At 47.1% G+C, this 20,425-nt stretch overlaps 1 protein-coding gene across 1 annotated transcript in view; it reads left to right on the top strand.

Annotated features, from left to right (window-relative positions):
- Positions 1-20,425, top strand: part of LOC310788991 (ubiquitin thioesterase ZRANB1-like) — a 29,601-nt gene that overhangs the window by 1,457 nt on the left and 7,719 nt on the right. The window contains exons 2-5 of the mRNA XM_083650600.1: positions 381-1,442; positions 13,228-13,415; positions 18,365-18,518; positions 19,701-19,772. Coding sequence (XP_083506726.1) covers positions 473-1,442; positions 13,228-13,415; positions 18,365-18,518; positions 19,701-19,772 — 1,384 coding nt within the window. The 5' untranslated portion in view covers positions 381-472. The remainder of the gene's footprint in view (positions 1-380; positions 1,443-13,227; positions 13,416-18,364; positions 18,519-19,700; positions 19,773-20,425) is intronic.

Below are 20,425 nucleotides of genomic sequence, written 5' to 3'. Positions count from 1 at the left end.
GATTTACTTTGCCACATTGGTAGCGGGTCAAGGAGAGTACACAGCACTGTAGTGACTGTAGCATTGTGAGTAGGGTTGGTGAACGTGGGTGCTACATTAGGCCTTTGCCAGACAGTGTTCGACAATGAATGACCCAGAAGTTGAGCTGCACTGTGGCGGTAGTGAAGCACGCTTTGTTTTGGATTTTGTACTTTGTTGGAGAGGTTTGCCTGACTGAAAACCTGGAAAATTAAGTACCCCTTCTTTCTTTGTCTGAATGCACAAGCATCTCTTTGTCGAACTGTATTGCTTGTACATTATTGTTAACTGTTATTTATTATTGGCCTTGCAGAAGTGTTGTGTAAAATGTCCCCTCTTTTCTCTCCTCCACCCCACCCTAGTGTCTTGCTGACCTCCTTACGAGCGGAACCGCCGAGCTGAGAGCCCGCCTGAACGGCACGAAGCCTCCCACAGCGGGCCCGGCGGTGCGACGATGACCGAGCTGGGTGCCAAGTGGGCCTGTGAATACTGCACATACGAGAACTGGCCCTCAGCCATCAAGTGCACAATGTGCCGCGCCCAGAGGCCCAGCGGGGGCGCCATCATCACCGAAGAGCCCTTCAAGAGCAGCCCCGGTCTGGACGCCACTCGGCACCAGTGGGACCCCGCCAGCCACAGCAACAGCCCGCCCCAGGGAGGCTCCAGCCTGCTCATTTGCCCCGACTCCAGTGCCCGACCCCGCGTCCGCGTCGCCGACGACGCGCCCGAGACGAGCAGCAAGTGGTCCTGCCACATGTGCACCTACCTGAACTGGCCTCGGGCCATCCGTTGCACCCAGTGCCTGTGCCAGAGGCATCAGGCGCAGCGTCAGCAGCATGCGCAGCATCATCAAGGACATCATACCCAGCAGCCGCGCAGCCCCACAGAGTCGCCCCAGACCTCGGGCTCTGGGTACCGCTCCGCCCGGCCGACCACCCCTCCGGACCCCTGTGAGGAATATAACGACCGTAACAGGCTCAACACCCGCGCCCAGCACTGGACCTGCGCCGCCTGCACTTACGAGAACTGGCCCGAGGCACTCAAGTGCGTGGTGTGCGACCACCCCAGGCCGAACGGCCTGCTGGCCGAACCCATCGAACTCGCGTCCGAGCCCGAGAGCCAGCAACCTCGTTCCATACTCAACGAGCAGGACAGGGACAATAGGAGGGGCGTTCTCGGGCTCGTGGGCGGCGTCGGAGTGGTCGGCGTGGTGGGCGGGTTAGGGGGTTGCAGCGGTAGCCAAAGGAGGTCTCCGCCCACCTCCAAACGGGAGTTGGAGGTAAACATGGACTTTCAGAGGATCGAAGTGGCGTCGGGGGCTGGGATCGGGAGCACAGAGGAGCTGGAGGTGGACTTCAAAAAGCTGAAGCAGATTAAGAACAGGATGAGAAGGACTGATTGGTTGTTCCTCAATGCCTGTGCGGGTGAGTTGCAAGAAGGGATGCAAATATTCAACCTGTCCTCTTTGCTATTTGTCTGTTGTGAAGGTGGGTATTGACTTGAGTCACCCACATATGACACAATGGACTCGAAACAGAGCAACACAGTGTGACTATGAAATGGGATTTCTAAAATCTCGTGTGAATAAATCTTCCAGCTTTATCATCTATATGTTTATTTAGTGGGAAGGTATTCAACAACCACTTGGCTTACTTGGGATTTGGTTGGATTGAATATTTCACACAATCCTATTTTATAGCCAAGTCCAGATGATTCAGTTTTGCCTCCTACTGATGCTGATATATGCCTAGTAGGAATGTTGTGTGCAGCCAGCTAGGGAGAAGCTTCCCTGCACAGGCAGCAAGCGGCCCGCCACCCACACTGTACTGTAGCCTGGTGAGCTAGGAGGAGTGGGAGGGAGCATGAGCGATGAGCATTCTGGGAACAGCTGGCAATAGCTTTTTTCTCAATAGCATCACGCACAGCTCTTTCTCCTACCTTCAGCATGGCTCTAGTGTACATAGGAGTTTGTTCAACACACTCCCACTCAACTTCTATGGCTTTGACAGATATGTTGTGCCCAGCCCAGCACATATTTGACAGCCTGGTGTAGCCATTGTGGTGACTGAGAGTTGGATGGTATATTTCTCTGCTGCTGCTGCTGCTGCTGCTACATAGGGCTGTCAAAATTGCCCCAAAATCATATTCGAATATTCCCTTTAAACAAAACATATTTGTTCGAATATATTTTGAATACAATTATTTTTTCTTCTTTTTGCGCACGTGGCAAGGCAAACTAATACAACCAGAGATATTTATATAACTACTCGGTATATTTATTTGAACATAATTTTTTGTTTCAACATAAACATTGTTTTTTTCATATTATTCAGTAAGTACAGTAGTAGCCTACACTTTTGTAATGTTTTTAAATAACCCGGTAAACGATGTATGTTTTTATGTTGCCCTCTTGGCCAGTTTTTTTTTAATCTGGTTAAATGTAAAAAAAAACAAAAACATTTTAAATAATAATAATACATTCTAATATTAATTTTCATATTCGAATATTCTTTTAATTTTTATATTCAAATGTTGAATATTCTTTGACAGCCCTACTGGTACATCCCTCAAAGCAGAGTAATCATCAGGTCAGAAGGTTGGAGAGCGCTCCCTGTGGTTAGTCCTATACGGGGTCTGTTATTGGGTGTGATTGACCCCGGTGGTGGAATCCTCTATTTGTTTGTGTGGCTTGTCCCCTTGGGGTCAAGGCTAGTCTGGTCAGAATGACGCTGATGTGGGTCAGTGCGTATTCAAGTTGCAGCTGGCTTTATCTCATTAGATTCACCCGACTATTCCCCCCCATGTCCCTGGAAGCAGAGGAGACCCAGTCACAGAGGATCCAGTCTGAGAGAGGGGCTACATCGCTTGGTTAGGAGGATTAGGTTTTGTTTAGAGGTTACGCGCACACACACACATACATACATACATCCAGGCTTCTAAACACTGGCCCCAGCGTTCTGCTGGCTGGCCTAGTTCGCCGAAGGGACTCGGTGCAGTAAAAATAGCTTGACTGGTGCAGCAGAAGTCAAAAATAAACAAGTGTGCACTCTGCACATCAGCACTGACCTTCGGCCCTGCAGTGTGGATGACCACAGCCCCTATTACATACATACACTCAACAGGTGCTGCTTACATGTTACATGACTGTTGGTGTGGGCACACCGGGCATGTCCTTGTTGAAACAACAATCTCGTTTCAACCCAATGAGCAATGACCCATTGCAGCACTTTCCTACACACGTCCTTATGAAGCTGTATGCAGACTTGTGCTCTTCTCAAAGGAGGGGCTTTAACTAGGCTGCTTTTAAACCTTAACATAGCATAGGCAATAGGGTTGTCAAAAGTATCGATAGTATTGAAAAGTATCAATACTGAAAATTTTAATCGGCTACAATACTAATTTGTAAGGGGTATCGGAAGTATCAATACTATTTTCTTTAAATGGATACAATACTCATTTGCTGTTTTTTCTTGTTGTTTTGATACCATCAGTGCTTTCTTTTAATGAAAAATCACTGATTTCTCCCTCCCTGTCATTGGGTATCTGTTGCTTCAACAAGCTAAACGTGTTCTGATGGTTAGAGCAGGGCTAATCTGCTGTCTAACTTCAAAGTTTGATCAGGCCTAGATTATGGAGAAGTGTGCGTCTGTCCGTCCATCTGTCTAACTTTATTTGTATGCTTCTTAATGTGTCGTCATCCCCCCCCCCCCCCTTCCCGTGGTATTGAAAATGGTATCGAGTATCGATATTTCCCTGGGTATCTGTATCAAAATAGAGATTCTAGTATCGTGACATCCCTAATAGGTAGGGATGTCACAATATATCGTCCCACAATATATCGCGATAGCAAAACGTGACAATATGTATCGTTGAGATGAAATCTCATATCGCGAGAAAAAGAAGCTGAGCATGGTGGCACTGATCTGCATCTGATTGCATGCTCGCTCTCCTTTTCATTGCTTTGTTTGAACAGACGAGGGACGTTACAGACACGGAGGATGAGAATGGTGAAATTAGTTACTCAAATTAGCGTGGAGGATGCCCCCTCAACTTACAAATCGATCGCAAAAAAATATTGTTAAAATATCGTATCGTTATCGTGAACCCAATATCGTGTATCGTATCGTATCGTGAACTGAGTGTATCGTGACACCCCTACTAATTCATAGCTTTCAAGGGGCGTTACGTGCTGCCGGGAACGCCCACCTGGCGGTCAAAAAAAAACTTGTTGATTCCGTTGCCTGCGAGTCGACTCACGCTGTTTGTTCAGCCAAAGTGCCGCATAGCCTACCTGTTGTGCTATCGGTTGCACTAAACCGACGAGGAGACACGCCTGGCTTGAGTTTTACAGAATCCCGTCGGAGAAAGAAAGGAGAAGGTTGTGGATTTGTGCGACGTGGTTCAGTCGCTGGGCAGGGGGAAAAAAATTGCTTTTTTTTCTACCATCAAAGTACACACGTCTTTGCTCTTTGCGGCCAACATTTCATCAAAGGTAAGCTCAAGTAACGTTACAATAATGATTAATACCCCGTTAACGTTACTTGAGCTTACCTTTGCTGAAATGTTGGCCGCAAAGAGCAAAGACGTGTGTACTTTGATGGTAGAAAAAAAAGCAAAAAAATGTTGCCCCCAGCGACTGAACCACGTCGCACAAATCCACAACCTTCTCCTTTCTTTCTCCGACGGGATTCTGTAAAACACAAGCCAGGCGTGTCTCCTCGTCGGTTTAGTGCAACCGATAGCACAACAGGTAGGCTATGCGGCACTTTGGCTGAACAAACAGCGTGAGTCGACTCGTTTATTTCATAAACATTAAATTACATTATGTGGGAACGGTGTTGTGTTATGGGCCTCGTCGGCCTGATCGTTCCTGAAGCCTGAGGCGTTGGGAGTTGTATGTTTGATGGCCCGGTCTTGCTCGTAAAAGAGATCTTTGATCTCAAGTGACTACCTGGTAAAATAAAGGTAAAATAAAAAATAAAAAATGAACCATAAGTTTCCCCCCTATAACAGGGCCGTTTGGTTCACAGAGAGGACTCTCACTCTCTTTAACTCCTCACCCGTTTGGGTCACTGCAGGTTTATTGGCCCGGTTTATCATCTTTGACTCGTTGAAGAGACTTGTCATTGACAGGGTGAGGTGTGCTGCAAAATGTCCCCTCTAGAGGGCCACACAGAGTGTTGACATTAGATCTATGTTGTACTGCTGTTAGTTAGTAGACGGACAAGCCCGTCTTTTATTGTCACACGAACACACCACAACACATGCATGCGGCCACAAACACACACTCATGCTGACGGTGGCCGGTGAAATTTGTCCTCTGCATTTAACCCATCCAGGCTTGTCCTTTTCCTCCGGGAGGCAGGCCAGGAGCAGTGATCGCTTTTTCTTTCCAGCGCCCGGGGACCAACTTCGGATGTTGTCGTCACTGGTCGGATGACGATGACGATCTTCTGCATGTTTTTAGTGGGGGGGGGGTTATGTACGGAGGAACCCCCTGGGGAGCACGGGGAGAACATGCAAACTCCACACAGACAGAAAGGCCCTTTCGACGAGATAACCCACTTGGGCAGTAGGCACTGAAGATATGGGGGGGAACACAACCCCAGCGCCCACAGCGCCCCAGGCGAGAATCGAACTCAGGACCTTCTAGCTGTGAGGCGACAGCGCCACCGTACCCCTGAATGAATGAAATAGGCAAATAATGATGTTGGCTAAGTGCCAGCAAGAATAATGTGACCCAGTGAGTTTCCTGGGCCTATAGCCTCACCAAAAAAACAATAATTAAAAACAATTAATAATATGAAGAAATTATTAAGCTATATTTAGTTTCTCTGGAAGAACATCTTTGGATGATCAATCTTCTGCTCAATCAGCACATACATAGAAAATAACAGGCAATTTTGAACAAGAGCAGTGACCTGGTCTGCGTTGTCACCACGTCCATCACAGGGCTAAAAGCGAGTTCAGATTACACGGCAAAAAAAAAAAAAAACGGCGTTGGCTCGTCGCTCGCAAATCAGATTGTGAACTGTTCAATGTTGCAATCCAGGGCTCGCCCAGAGCTTACCGATGAGTCACAGACACCCGACAGATATCTCACAGGTTTAAATATCTGGTCGTGTCGGGAGGAGAGCCAATGAGAGCGCAAGACACGGCGTGAGACGGACACGGCCTGTCATCTGCAGCAGGCAGCTCCCTCAATCATGCATCCATGCTGCTCTGTCTAAACAATATTTCAGAACAGAAGCTAAACGTTAATTCTAGTATTTCCACTGGAGCGTTTCCTCTGTCCTGTTTATACAACTAGTTTTTAGTTTTGCTGCACTCCACGACAAGGATTTATCTGGAGGACGGCTGTGTGATCATTGTCTGGATCGTATGCCCTCCGAGAGCACCGGTCTCAGGCCAATGGTAAGCCGTCTTAAAGTGAGCAGAATTTTTTTCCCCTGCTGCAAATCAGCGCATTTCTTGTGTGTTTTCGTGACCAAAAGACCAGACAGACTTGTTGGGGATTCGTCCTGGTGAAATATCTTGTGAAATGTGAGCGCTGAAGGAATGCGTGCCCGTCCGCATGTCCTCGAGTGCCCACCGCCCGGGTGGGGTCGTCAAAAGGGCCTTTCTGTGTGGAATTTGCATGTTCTCCCCGTGCCCCCTGGGGGTTTCCTTCATATAGGAACCCCTTCACCAAAACATGCAATATCCTGGTCGCTGAAGTGGTTCCTCCTCTGGTCGTTCGGGGCGCCTGTTTGGAGAGAGGGGAAGTCGTTGCAATAGCGTGATCCTCCCACGTGCTATGTCCTACCGGTGAAGCTTCCCCTGTCAGGTGAAAAGAAGCGGCTGGCTACTGGCCATGTCTCGGAGGAAGCATGGAGCCAGTTTCGGCTCTCCCCAGATCGGCAGAGGGTGGAGCAGCAACCAGGATAAATACATTAAAATTAGCACTAATTTTGGATAAGAAATCGGGGAAAAAAATATTAAAAAGAAAAAGAAATATCTTGTGAAATATCCTGTCTGTCGCCCCTTAGTCATATAGTGTGAAAACCACAACGTCTTCCGTCCCTGAACTGTGATTTTAGCAAATTCTCGCGACAAGAAAACTAAAGTCAATGCAAACGCACGATTCAATGGGATTTCGGCCCTGGTGATGCAAATTTTCGCGGTGCAAATTATTTGAATGAAATTGGGGGGGGGGGGGGGGGGGGGAATATATATACAGTATTTTCACCTCATCCCCAATTTGTGAGCAAATAATTAGTGTGAGCAAAGCTCCCCCCCAATGTGTAAACGCACCATAACGCAGGTGGACAATCACTCACACTGACGTTCATACTTGTATGTCTGTAGAATGTGGGGGGAACCCCAGAGCATGGTCAGACAAAACCCACACAACATAGGAAGAACATACAAACTTCAGACAGAAAGCCATCAAATCAAACAAACTTTCTCCGAGGTTAAAGTGCTAACCGCTGAGCCGCTGTGACAACCCCCCCCTACCCCCCCACCCCCACCACCACCACACACCTAAATTCCTCCAATCAAACGTAGTCTTACTTGTGAGAGAGACCGAGACAGGAACTAAGAAGACTAACTAAACTCTATGCATGTCTGTATAGACCAAATCACCGGGATGTTTACATTTACTTCCGGGTACCCCTGGGTCCACACATTATAATGGCGGTGAACGGCACAAACTGACATGTTGAAGACAAAAACAGACAAAGAAGACAAAAATGGTTCGTTCGTGTTGTGTTGTTGTTTAATATCATTCATAACAACACTTTCACTAACGTTAGTGGAGACCAGACTAGCTTATTTACCTGTTGGACCAGACTTGACGCTAAATTAAATTAACGTGGCGTCGGTAGCTCTGTCTGTAACGTTAACGTAACCTCGCGTCACCAGGCTCTTCTATGTTAACGAGTCTGCAAAACAGCGAGTTTGACAGACAAGCAAACGTTATTAGCTAGCTAACACTACATAAAACAAACACAGAAGAAAGGCTAGATACGTCGGACAAGCATGTTTACCAACCGTTTAACCATTTAAATTGAAAGTAGTCGGCCGAAAACAACGAGAGGGTTTGACAGCATTTATTTGACAACACGCACATTTAAACCTGCCGCCTTCACCAAGTGGTACCCGGAAGTAAATTTGTTTACATGGTGACGTCACGGTGATTTGGTCTATAGCTGGCATTCACCCTCTTCTCGCATGTGTAACTTGTCACACACGTTGGTAGCACTAACCACAACAGTGCTGTTGTGGAGAAAGTGTGTCAGACGGTGCCAAACCTCACAGGTTGGAAATCTGTCAAAACAACGGGGAGCTCCAGTACTAATGAATAATACTACTGCACACGTCCTTGTCAGGAAGGCAGTGTTGTTAGACTGTTGGTCTGGTCAGACCTGCTGCCTGCTGCAGACAGCCTCGTTGAAGGGCTTTTCCTTGCTAGCCTGTCCTTGGCACAGCGATCAATCCCGAGTCCACAGCTCCTATATAAATACCAGCAGACATCTCCTTCTCCAGCCTTCTGCGAGCTGAGCTGCCCTTATTCCATTGATTTGTGCTCCAGTAACAGAGAAGTTGTTGACTCCAAATTGTTGACTCCAAACCCCACAAAAGCTTCTGCAAGCTGTCCATCACGCAGAGATTTGGACCGGACGCGGAAGATGAAGGTGTTTTTTGTTGGGAGCAGAGACCGGCAGTGTTTGTTAGCTTGTTTTTGTAAAGGCCCGTCTAACTCATAACCACCGGGTGGTGGAGCTTTGAGTTAGCCAAACAGTTTGAGGCTACTAGTAAAGCACACACAGGGCAGGGCAGGGTAGATAGCTTCTTTTGTCTGTGTGCCACAGTGGCTGCTATATCAGTTTGGTGTTGATACCAGATGCTTACCAGACCAGTTCACATTGCACTAGGGCTGTCCTCCACTCAGGATTCTGCCAGTCGAATCAGATTCGACTGTCCAATACGAATATTCGACTGTTCTATACAAAAAAAAGAAGAATATGTTCAGTGATTATTTCGACCACATTAACAGTCAATGCAACAGAGTGATGGCGACATGAGTATTTAAATGAATGAATAATGAATAAGAGACTGTATATGATCGTGCAAGAATTGAATTGCCGACGTCGGGCTATTGGATGATGGTTTTGTCTGAATAATGAGACAGGCGGGACACACACATATTTCTTTTTTTAAATGAAGCTCTTATAGCCCAACTTTTTATTTCACCTTTTAAACATTAAAACAACATGTAGCCTACATGGAGAACAACTGAATCAGTTCTTTAGCCTTATTTCTCAAAAACTAATGGGCCAAAATAAATCTAAACAAGGATAAATTAACAAATTAAATTTAAGATTGGAATTTAGATGGGGGGGGGGGGGGGGGGGGTGGGACTGCTCGACATGAGGAATCTCCATCGACTCAGGGGTCTCTGGACTTTTAGAGGACAGCCCTACGTTGCATTTCACAGCAAATGAAACATGAGCTAGCCGGCAGATTGGTCAGGTTCCCACCCAGGCTAGTTTAATATCCTGCTTTGATGCAGATTACCCTCTGGTGTTCCTGACCAATATTCAACGAATAGAATATTTTACTGTGTAGGAAAAAGACCGGCGTCACGCGTTCATCCCGAGCTCTTCCCTGTCTCCTCGTCTTGTCTGTTTCAAAGTGTTTGCCTGTTGTATTGTATGCATGCGTATCTGCCTTTTGTATTGTCCTGGGGATGTGTAAGCACACACACACAGCACAGTGCTGCCTGCAGGGCTATAGGCACACCCACACACTAATGGAGTGTTTTGTGGAAAGTGGTGGTGGTGAGTCCTCCTCCCTGTCACACTGTGCTGCTCTCTTCATCTCTCACTGTGCTAGCACAGCATGTCCTCCCACCCACTCTCTCTCTCTCTCTCCCCCTCTCTCTCCCCCTCTCTCTGTCTCCCTCTCTCACGCACACACACAGATTATGTAGCTGAGCATTGTGTGTGGTCTTTTGACATGAGAACAAAAGACTAACAGTGTATAATGCTGCCTAAAGTACGAGAGACTACTACATGTGCATTGTGTGTAGATGCTAGAAACGGAAAGATACATTGTAACCTTGTAGCACTGAAAGTTATTCTCTTCTTGGAGGTTTGTTCTCCTCCAGTAGTTTTGATCAGTAGCCTGTTTTATATAGTTAATGACTCTGAATATCAAATATGTGATATATACGAGTCCATAGATGAAAAATGTTGAAGGCCATGATTTCTGAAGTCCAGTCTGTGTGTTCAATGGGAAGGACAGACAGTGTATACAAACACACTTCTGGGGCTGAGCTCCCTCGGTGGATAGGTCACAGTTGTTTTGCTGGTATGCTGGTGGTTGACCTAAATTGCTTTGAGTGAGTTCATTTGTATTTGCGCTCTCTCCACCAAGCAAGTAAAAAACAAAACTGCCACCAGCTCCGTCTGTCTCGGGCTAACACGTCCATCAACTCAAACGTCTATCTCTTCTCACTCAGCCCCAAGATCAAAACCTGATTAGTGCTTCACTAATTGCCCTTTCCCCTTGACTTCAAACTCAGCTATTTATTAATATGACCCCCCTACCCCCTCTCTATCTATAAGGTGTTGTAGAGGGAGACCTGGCGGCTGTGGACGTATTTATTAATATGACCCCCCTACCCCCTCTCTATCTATAAGGTGTTGTGGAGGGTGACCTGGCGGCTGTGGACGTATTTATTAATATGACCCCTGCCCCCTCTCTATCTATAAGGTGTTGTGGAGGGAGACCTGGCGGCTGTGGACGTATTTATTAATATGACCCCCCTACCCCCTCACTCTATCTATAAGGTGTTGTGGAGGGAGACCTGGCGGCTGTGGACGTATTTATTAATATGACCCCTGCCCCCTCTCTATCTATAAGGTGTTGTGGAGGGAGACCTGGCGGCTGTGGACGTATTTATTAATATGACCCCTGCCCCCTCTCTATCTATAAGGTGTTGTGGAGGGAGACCTTGTGGCTGTGGACGTATTTATTAATATGACCCCCCGCCCCCTCTCTATCTATAAGGTGTTGTGGAGGGAGACCTGGCGGCTGTGGACGTATTTATTAATATGACCCCCCTACCCCCTCACTCTATCTATAAGGTGTTGTGGAGGGAGACCTGGCGGCTGTGGACGTATTTATTAATATGACCCCTGCCCCCTCTCTATCTATAAGGTGTTGTGGAGGGAGACCTGGCGGCTGTGGACGTATTTATTAATATGACCCCTGCCCCCTCTCTATCTATAAGGTGTTGTGGAGGGAGACCTTGTGGCTGTGGACGTATTTATTAATATGACCCCCCGCCCCCTCTCTATCTATAAGGTGTTGTGGAGGGAGACCTGGCGGCTGTGGGCGTATTTATTAATATGACCCCCCGCCCCCTCTCTATCTATAAGGTGTTGTGGAGGGAGACCTGGCGGCTGTGGATGTATTTATTAATATGACCCCTTCCCCCTCTCTATCTATAAGGTGTTGTGGAGGGTGACCTGGCGGCTGTGGGCGTATTTATTAATATGACCCCCCGCCCCCTCTCTATCTATAAGGTGTTGTGGAGGGAGACCTGGCGGCTGTGGATGTATTTATTAATATGACCCCCCGCCCCCTCTCTATCTATAAGGTGTTGTGGAGGGTGACCTGGTGGCTGTGGATGTATTTATTAATATGACCCCCCTACCCCCTCTCTATCTATAAGGTGTTGTGGAGGGAGACCTTGTGGCTGTGGATGTATTTATTAATATGACCCCCCGCCCCCTCTCTATCTATAAGGTGTTGTGGAGGGAGACCTGGCGGCTGTGGGCGTATTTATTAATATGACCCCCCGCCCCCTCTCTATCTATAAGGTGTTGTGGAGGGAGACCTGGCGGCTGTGGATGTATTTATTAATATGACCCCCTGCCCCCTCTCTATCTATAAGGTGTTGTGGAGGGAGACCTGGCGGCTGTGGACGTATTTATTAATATGACCCCCTGCCCCCTCTCTATCTATAAGGTGTTGTGGAGGGAGACCTGGCGGCTGTGGACGTATTTATTAATATGACCCCCTGCCCCCTCACTCTATCTATAAGGTGTTGTGGAGGGAGACCTTGTGGCTGTGGACGTATTTATTAATATGACCCCCCGCCCCCTCTCTATCTATAAGGTGTTGTGGAGGGAGACCTGGCGGCTGTGGGCGTATTTATTAATATGACCCCCCGCCCCCTCTCTATCTATAAGGTGTTGTGGAGGGAGACCTGGCGGCTGTGGATGTATTTATTAATATGACCCCCCGCCCCCTCTCTATCTATAAGGTGTTGTGGAGGGAGACCTGGCGGCTGTGGATGTATTTATTAATATGACCCCCCCGCCCCCTCTCTATCTATAAGGTGTTGTGGAGGGAGACCTGGCGGCTGTGGATGTATTTATTAATATGACCCCCCGCCCCCTCTCTATCTATAAGGTGTTGTGGAGGGAGACCTGGCGGCTGTGGATGTATTTATTAATATGACCCCCCCGCCCCCTCTCTATCTATAAGGTGTTGTGGAGGGAGACCTGGCGGCTGTGGATGTATTTATTAATATGACCCCCCGCCCCCTCTCTATCTATAAGGTGTTGTGGAGGGTGACCTGGCGGCTGTGGATGTATTTATTAATATGACCCCCCGCCCCCTCTCTATCTATAAGGTGTTGTGGAGGGAGACCTGGCGGCTGTGGATGTATTTATTAATATGACCCCCCGCCCCCTCTCTATCTATAAGGTGTTGTGGAGGGAGACCTGGCGGCTGTGGATGTATTTATTAATATGACCCCCCGCCCCCTCTCTATCTATAAGGTGTTGTGGAGGGAGACCTGGCGGCTGTGGATGTATTTATTAATATGACCCCCCGCCCCCTCTCTATCTATAAGGTGTTGTGGAGGGAGACCTGGCGGCTGTGGATGTATTTATTAATATGACCCCCCGCCCCCTCTCTATCTATAAGGTGTTGTGGAGGGTGACCTTGTGGCTGTGAAGGTATTTATTAATATGACCCCCTGCCCCCTCTTTATCTATAAGGTGTTGTGGAGGGTGACCTGGCAGCTGTGGACGTATTTATTAATATGACCCCCTGCCCCCTCTCTATCTATAAGGTGTTGTGGAGGGTGACCTGGCGGCTGTGGACGTATTTATTAATATGACCCCCTGCCCCCTCTCTATCTATAAGGTGTTGTGGAGGGTGACCTGGCGGCTGTGGAGTCCTACAAGTCGTCGGGAGGCGACATCGCGCGGCAGCTAACATCAGACGAGGTGCGCCTACTGAATCGGCCCTCTGCGTTTGACGACGGCTTCACGCTGGTGCACCTCGCCATCCGCTTCCAAAGGCAGGACATGCTGGCCGTGCTGCTCACCGAGGTCAGTGATCGATAAAGCCTACACTTTCTCCCATCAAACAGTGTCTGACATGACCTATCCCCTACTCCATTTAAGATCCTGGTGCGTTTACAAGGCTCTACCTACTAGACACTTTTAATAAACACTACCATGTAGATGACATGAGAGCAAAATCATTTCCACAGCCAGTCAGCTGAGCACTAGCAGACATAACAAGAATATTTCATAGTTGTAGAGGGAGAGAAAAAGACGGTGGGTTATATAGGGTATATTGCCAAAGGAGTTGATTTATTCAACGGTGTCTGTGTGAGTATATTTTTGTCTCCGTTTGTATTCCCAAGATGCCCCATTGGTATTTAATTTAAACTATTTCCATATGAGACCCGCTCCCACATAGCCCAAGCACTTTGCCCAGTCTTCAGCTGCAGCCCTGCACAGACCGGCTAGGCCAGCCATTCCCACCTTGTGGGCCACGAAGGTATTGCAAAATCATTTCCAAAACATTCCAATTTCTGCGGAACAAGTTGAATTATTATGATGTATGTGAATGCATTTCTCCATTCTTGAATCATACGGTTATTTAATTTGTAATCAATTATTCGTTAATTAGACTATTGCAGACAGCCGCCCCCACTCTTAGTTTCTGATTTCTGTGTGGTGCTGATGGACAGCTCTTTTTATGGTTAAAATAAAAAGTGCTCTGAGAATTAGAGGACATTATTTGGCCTCCGCAGTGTGGTCGGATGTGGGCTGCCAATATTTTTTAGATTTCCAAGTGGGCCATGAGTCAGAAACGGTTGGGAACTGCTGGTCTAGGCTGTATGTGATCAAGCTGACATCTTATGCCAGGTGAAAGCTGTGCTACCGTCACTCTGCGATTGGTTAAAAGATAGCACTTTGGAGCCACGCGTGAGTTAATACTGTAGGAGACTAGGAGTATGGCTCAACATTTCTGACACTAGCAGAACTTTGTCAGAGGACAGGTCCGAGTCAGAGGCACCTGATCAGCTGTTTGTGACCCTGCTCCACTGAACAACCCAAGACTGCTGATCATCGGTCATGATGAAAGAGTTTGTCAGCAATGTCCCCAAAAAAAGAAGAAGAAGAAGTGTCTGGGACAGCATAACGATGGCCTGTGATTGTGGCTTTAGTTCTGTTCATTTTGAGCGTAGCCTCAGTTTGACCTCAAAACCCCACCGACACCATAAACATGAAACCCCAACCTTCGCAAAAGCTGGGCAGGATCACTCACAAGGGTGTGACACACTTCCCCAGTGCATCCTTTTCCTGTTCACTGTAGCCCAGGCAGGCAAGTGTGTAGGTCCCAGGCAAGTATGTAGGTTTGACCCAGACAAGTGTGTAGATCTGACCCAGGCAAGTGTGTAGGTCTGACCCAGGCAAGTGTGTAGGTCTGACCCAGGCAAGTGTGTAGATCTGACCCAGGCAAGTGTGTAGGTTTGACCCAGGCAAGTGTGTAGGTCTGACCCAGGCAAGTGTGTACTGTAGGTCTGACCCAGACGAGTGTGTAGATCTGACCCAGGCAAGTGTGTAGGTCTGACCCAGGCAAGTGTGTAGGTCTGACCCAGGCAAGTGTGTAGGTCTGACCCAGGCAAGTGTGTAGGTTTGACCCAGCCAAGTGTGTAGGTTTGACCCAGGCAAGTGTGTAGATCGGACCCAGGCAAGTGTGTAGGTCTGACCCAGGCAAGTGTGTAGATCTGACCCAGGCAAGTGTGTATGTTTGACCCAGGCAAGTGTGTAGGTCTGACCCAGGCAAGTGTGTAGGTCTGACCCAGGCAAGTGTGTAGGTTTGACCCAGGCAATTGTGTAGGTTTGGCCCAGGCAAGTGTGTAGGTTTGACCCAGGCAAGTGTGTAGGTTTGACCCAGGCAAGTGTGTATGTAGGTCTGACCCAGGCAAGTGTGTAGGTCTGACCCAGGCAATTGTGTAGGTCTGACCCAGGCAAGTGTGTAGGTCTGACCCAGGCAAGTGTGTAGGTCTGACCCAGGCAAGTGTGTATGTAGGTCTGACCCAGGCAAGTGTGTAGGTCTGACCCAGGCAATTGTGTAGGTCTGACCCAGGCAAGTGTGTAGGTCTGACCCAGGCAAGTGTGTAGGTTTGACCCAGGCAAGTGTGTAGGTCTGACCCAGGCAAGTGTGTAGGTTTGACCCAGGCAATTGTGTATGTTTGACCCAGGCAAGTGTGTAGGTTTGACCCAGGCAAGTGTGTATGTTTGACCCAGGCAAGTGTGTAGGTCTGACTATGCCCACATGTCACAGCTTAGTGTGTAAACCACAAACCCTTCCTTTGCCCTTAACTAACCCTATGACTCCAGTAGTGTTGACTTTGCCTCAGAGGGAGTTTTGCCACACACTCACCGCCCTGTGCTTCCTCCTCTGTCTTTCTTACAGAAGGCCAGATTTAAGGAGTTATGGATTATATAATACTTTGACATGTGCTCTCCAATGAGACAGCCTCCCGTATACACACACTGATTATGTTCCGTCTATTGATTTTGGTAAATAATTGTTATCGTGAAATGTGAAATGTCACTTGTGTGTCAATCAGACACACTAGCAACATGGCTGACATTGTGTGTGTGTGTCTGTGTTAGGGATGGGCATTTTGCAATTTAAATACTCGAATACTCTCCTTCTATTATGAACGAGTAACCAGGTACTCCCGCGCGGGGGGGTGGGGGGGTGGGGGGCTTGTGATGTCTGTGTGATTACTATGGTAATGACGGAGCAGGGGTAATCTGCTGTGTATGGGGCTGTTCACACATTTGCATTTTTGCATGGAAAAAGCGCTACCTGGAGCATTTTTTGTGAGGAGAGGAACTGACTGTGATATTAGGTGAGGTGAAGCTAATGTCTAAAAGCCCACCTCAGACAGTATCTCCGATGGTTGGATGGATGGCATTAGCACTTTGGAGCTGACAATCGTGTTGTGAAACAAGGCGAAGCAAGGCTCATTTCCAATACATGCCCATTGTCCAGTATCATCCATTTTACTTTATGATCACTTTTACACTAACGTAAATCCACGGATTACAAGGTCCAGTGTTCTGCCAAAAAGTGAAAACTGACCACTGACTAGTGTGATTAACGTTACAGCTGCAGCTAGCGTTAAATCACCATGAAGCGATCGTCTCCCAAAAAGCTATTCTTTCTCCACATTTCTTGTGACTAACGTTATGGGAAGCGACAGTGTAGTCAGTAAACTAGTGCAAAGTTTTGAATGAGTTTTATCGGGCGTGCGCTATGAAGAAGCGTGCATCTGTCTCCTTCGGGAGCATATCTCCAGCCACCATTTTCGGGATGAGTTACTTAAAAAAAAGTAAATAGCTTATTGATGCACGTTGGAGGAGAAAAGGGTATTTCAACAAACGAAGCAGCAAAACTATTTATCCAAATAGTCGTTGTGATCTTATATGGCGTGAAACTGTGGCTGTAACGCATTACTCAAAATAAATAAGGTTACGTAACTTACGTTACAATAAGCGTTTTATTTTTGAAAGCAACAAAGCGGATGACATACCTGTACATTCTGGCTGACTTGACGCCCGTGCAGTTCATGCTGCCAGATCCACATAACGATGCATGTGTAGATTTAGACCATTTTTAAAGGGGGGGGGGCGAGTATCCGAACAGCGGAAACGTTACTCGAGTACTGACGTTTACGAACGAGTACTCGAGTACCCGAATACTCCCGCCCATCCCTAGTGTGCGTGTGTGCAACATGCACGTCTGAGATCTTTTGCAGCTTTGCCATCAGCATTGTGTGATCCCAGCTCTATATGATCCCACATGATCTGGATTCACAGGGATGCAAGCTAGTCCCCTTTAGGTGACACAGTCACCTTTATGATGTCAAAATAGGGCACTTAAGGGAATGATTTTGGACTGGTTTTGTGTCCGTCTGCCCTGGTATCATTCACCGTTGTCACTCTCACGCTCCATCACTGTCCCACTGTTATCCAAGGGGCCAGCGAGCGTCATCCACTCAAATGGAAACATGCCCTGAAAACCTCTGAAGCGTTTGAACTCTTTCTGTTGTGCTGGAGTTGCCTAGATTGGATTAGTGAGTAAAGTTAGCCGTGACTCGTGGCAGATCACTAACTCAGATATCTGCACGGCTTTTGTAAATATTCAGGGTCCAAAAGTGCAGTCATTTCACTTCCAGCTGTTGGAATTCAGCAGCCATCGCTAGCTTATTGACTCTGTAAAACACTTTGAATCTTTGTTCTGAAAAGTGTTATATATAGGCTATGCACGATGCATGATAATTATCGGACCGATAAATTATCGGCTGATATGGTCATTTTGCGTTATTATTTATTATTCCAATAATTAAATTTTTGCCGTGCATATTAAATAAAAAGCATCAGTCAACATCACAGTGTCTTTGTCTTTAATCTGGTGGCAGCATTCTTCAGTAAAAAGTGAATTGACACAGATGATGGTTTGTAGTGGAACTTTCCACTGGAACTTGCCTGCTCCATTCACTGAGAAGTGAGAACTGGCCCCAATGCAAAATCCAGACAGATCAGTAACATGACAATAGAGTCTAAATTACTATGCCTTTTGTCATTGTGTTTTATCTGCAGACTAGACTAGGCTTTTGGTTATAATTGAGTGATACACTTTACTAAAACAATCATATTATATCAGAAGTGTTCTTCATTTTGTGTTCACAGTAGGCTAGTGATGTCAGTTAGATTTGGTTAGGTCAGAGCTATGCTCACTGCATCTGCCCTTTGTCTTATTTTTTTTAACCCCAGGTGTGCATAAAATACAGGGTAAGAAGAACTTATTAAAAAAAATATATATTTATTAGGATATTTATTATTAAATATCATCGACTCTAGCCGGCTCAGCATTGGTCTACATATAAAATAAGGGTGAGTGAATGCACGGCAGAAACACCAGCCTGACGTGGCCTCCTTCCTTCTCTTCCCTTCTGTCCCTGCAGGTGTCCCAACAGGCAGCCAAGTGCATCCCGGCCATGGTGTGTCCCGAGCTGACGGAGCAGATCCGCCGCGAGGTGGCGGCCTCCCTGCACCAGCGCAAGGGAGACTTCACCTGCTACTTCCTCACGGACCTGGTCACCTTCACCCTGCCCGCAGGTCAGCCATCTCCACAGAGACAGAGTCCTCCCGCAACCCAGGATGCTCCCCGGCCTATCGGAGCACGTTGACCATTTTAGGCCCATTATATCACTGGTCACCCCTAAATATTTCCCTAATCCTATCGAGGCCCGTTTTTTTTTTAACATGACGTGATTGAAATCATACGATGCATCAGCTGGTCGGGCGTCTTAACATAAACCTTATCAGTTGAAGACTGAATAGGCAGGTTTGACCGTGCCAATCCTGTGACACGGAGTGACCGTGTCAAGATGGCACTCGTGGTCATCATCACATCATGAGTTTCCACAGCTGTCATTATGCAGCGTTTCTATTTTGTATCAACAGAGCCTGTTTTTCTGCTTTGTAGCTGAAGAGTCCAGACTGCCCGTCCCCATTGGCTTGCCAAGTGTGGTAGAACGCTTGTTTTGTTGACTCTTGGCGTATGAAATGACTTGTTGTTGCGATGTTGAAGAAACATAATGCTACGGTTGTCTCTTTCCAAGTGCCTGGCTCCCTGCTAAGATATTGTTTGTGCATACCGAGAGCATACTGGCCCGCCAACAATGCATGTCTCTTGCTCATAACACAGTTATATTTAGCGTTTTTCCAATCTATCTGTGCAAAATATGAGCGATTGCATGCACACAATGCTATTCCTGTTGCAATTCACTGTGGTCTTAAGTCTATTGCTGGTAGCTAAGCTAAGGGTTTTGGTTATGCATAGTGTTCAGCCCAATGCGGACCTTGGCTTCTGGCCACTATAGAAAGCCATTCTGTTCAGTTCCACGTAGGCAATGCATTCATTTACTTTAGCTAAAGAATACAGCACTGTTGTCACGGCACGGGCCCCCAGCACACACAGGAAGCCAGTAGTGATTGTAGAAAGAACAAAATAAAACATGGCTCCAGTTGAAACGGCAGAAATATTTTCTCGTTGGCAATAGTTGGCCTTTTCACTTTTCAGTCATTTGACTTCCGAAGCAGGTGGTGTGTATGCAGATCAAGTGGCTGATATTGACTCACTTTCCCATTTGAAGCATTGCTTTTATGCCTTGCTTATATTTCATTCAATAAAATGTCAATAAAATAAAGGTTGAAGGCTTTTTGTATCTGTTATTGTGAGCCTCTCCAATCAGTTGATTAGCTCTTCTGCTCTTTGTTTCTTCCTTTTGTTCGCAGACATCGAGGACTTGCCACCAACCGTTCAGGAGAAACTCTTTGACGAGGTTCTGGATCGAGATGTACAGAAAGGTGGAATATTTACTACATGGACTTCATCATCTAGTGTGATAAAATACCCCCCCTCTTGCCTTCAAATGCTATTCCAGTCACTACTACTGTACTAGAGTGTGCTTGAATATAAATGCCAGTTGCTCTGAGAGAAAGAAACTAGATCCACGGTGACAACGGTGGTCTGGTCTGGTGGTTTGGCAAGCGGGTGGAGCCCCCTCTCATATACTATAATGGAAACACTCCCAGAGACTAACAGTGTTACGTTACAGGTCTTCCCCCTCCTGCCAACAGGGCGTTCTGCTTGCCTGCTTGTCTCTCTGCCAGTCAGCCTGTCTTGATCGTGTGTGTTGTCACTTGCGCCTGCGGTAATCAGGCTAATTGAGCTTTAGGGATTTCTCTGATCCCCCGCTCAATGATTGTATTTCCTGCCAGCCCACACGCAGACAACCCCCCCCCCCAAAAAAAAAACCCCCACATGAATGCCCCCCCCCACAGACACACACACACACACAAATTAAAAAAACATATAAATGCCCCCTCCCACACAGACAACCCCCCACAAAAAACACACATAAATGCCCCCCACACACACAGACAAATCCAAAATACACACAAATATCCCCACACACACACACTGCTCTAACGTTCCCTTACATAGCTGTCCTGTTTAG

Source organism: Poromitra crassiceps, assembly GCF_964638095.1.
Source record: "Poromitra crassiceps genome assembly, chromosome: 14".
Taxonomy (NCBI): domain Eukaryota; kingdom Metazoa; phylum Chordata; class Actinopteri; order Beryciformes; family Melamphaidae; genus Poromitra; species Poromitra crassiceps.
Note: the sequence above shows the minus strand (reverse complement) of the source record. Positions and strands in the feature narration are given on the sequence as shown.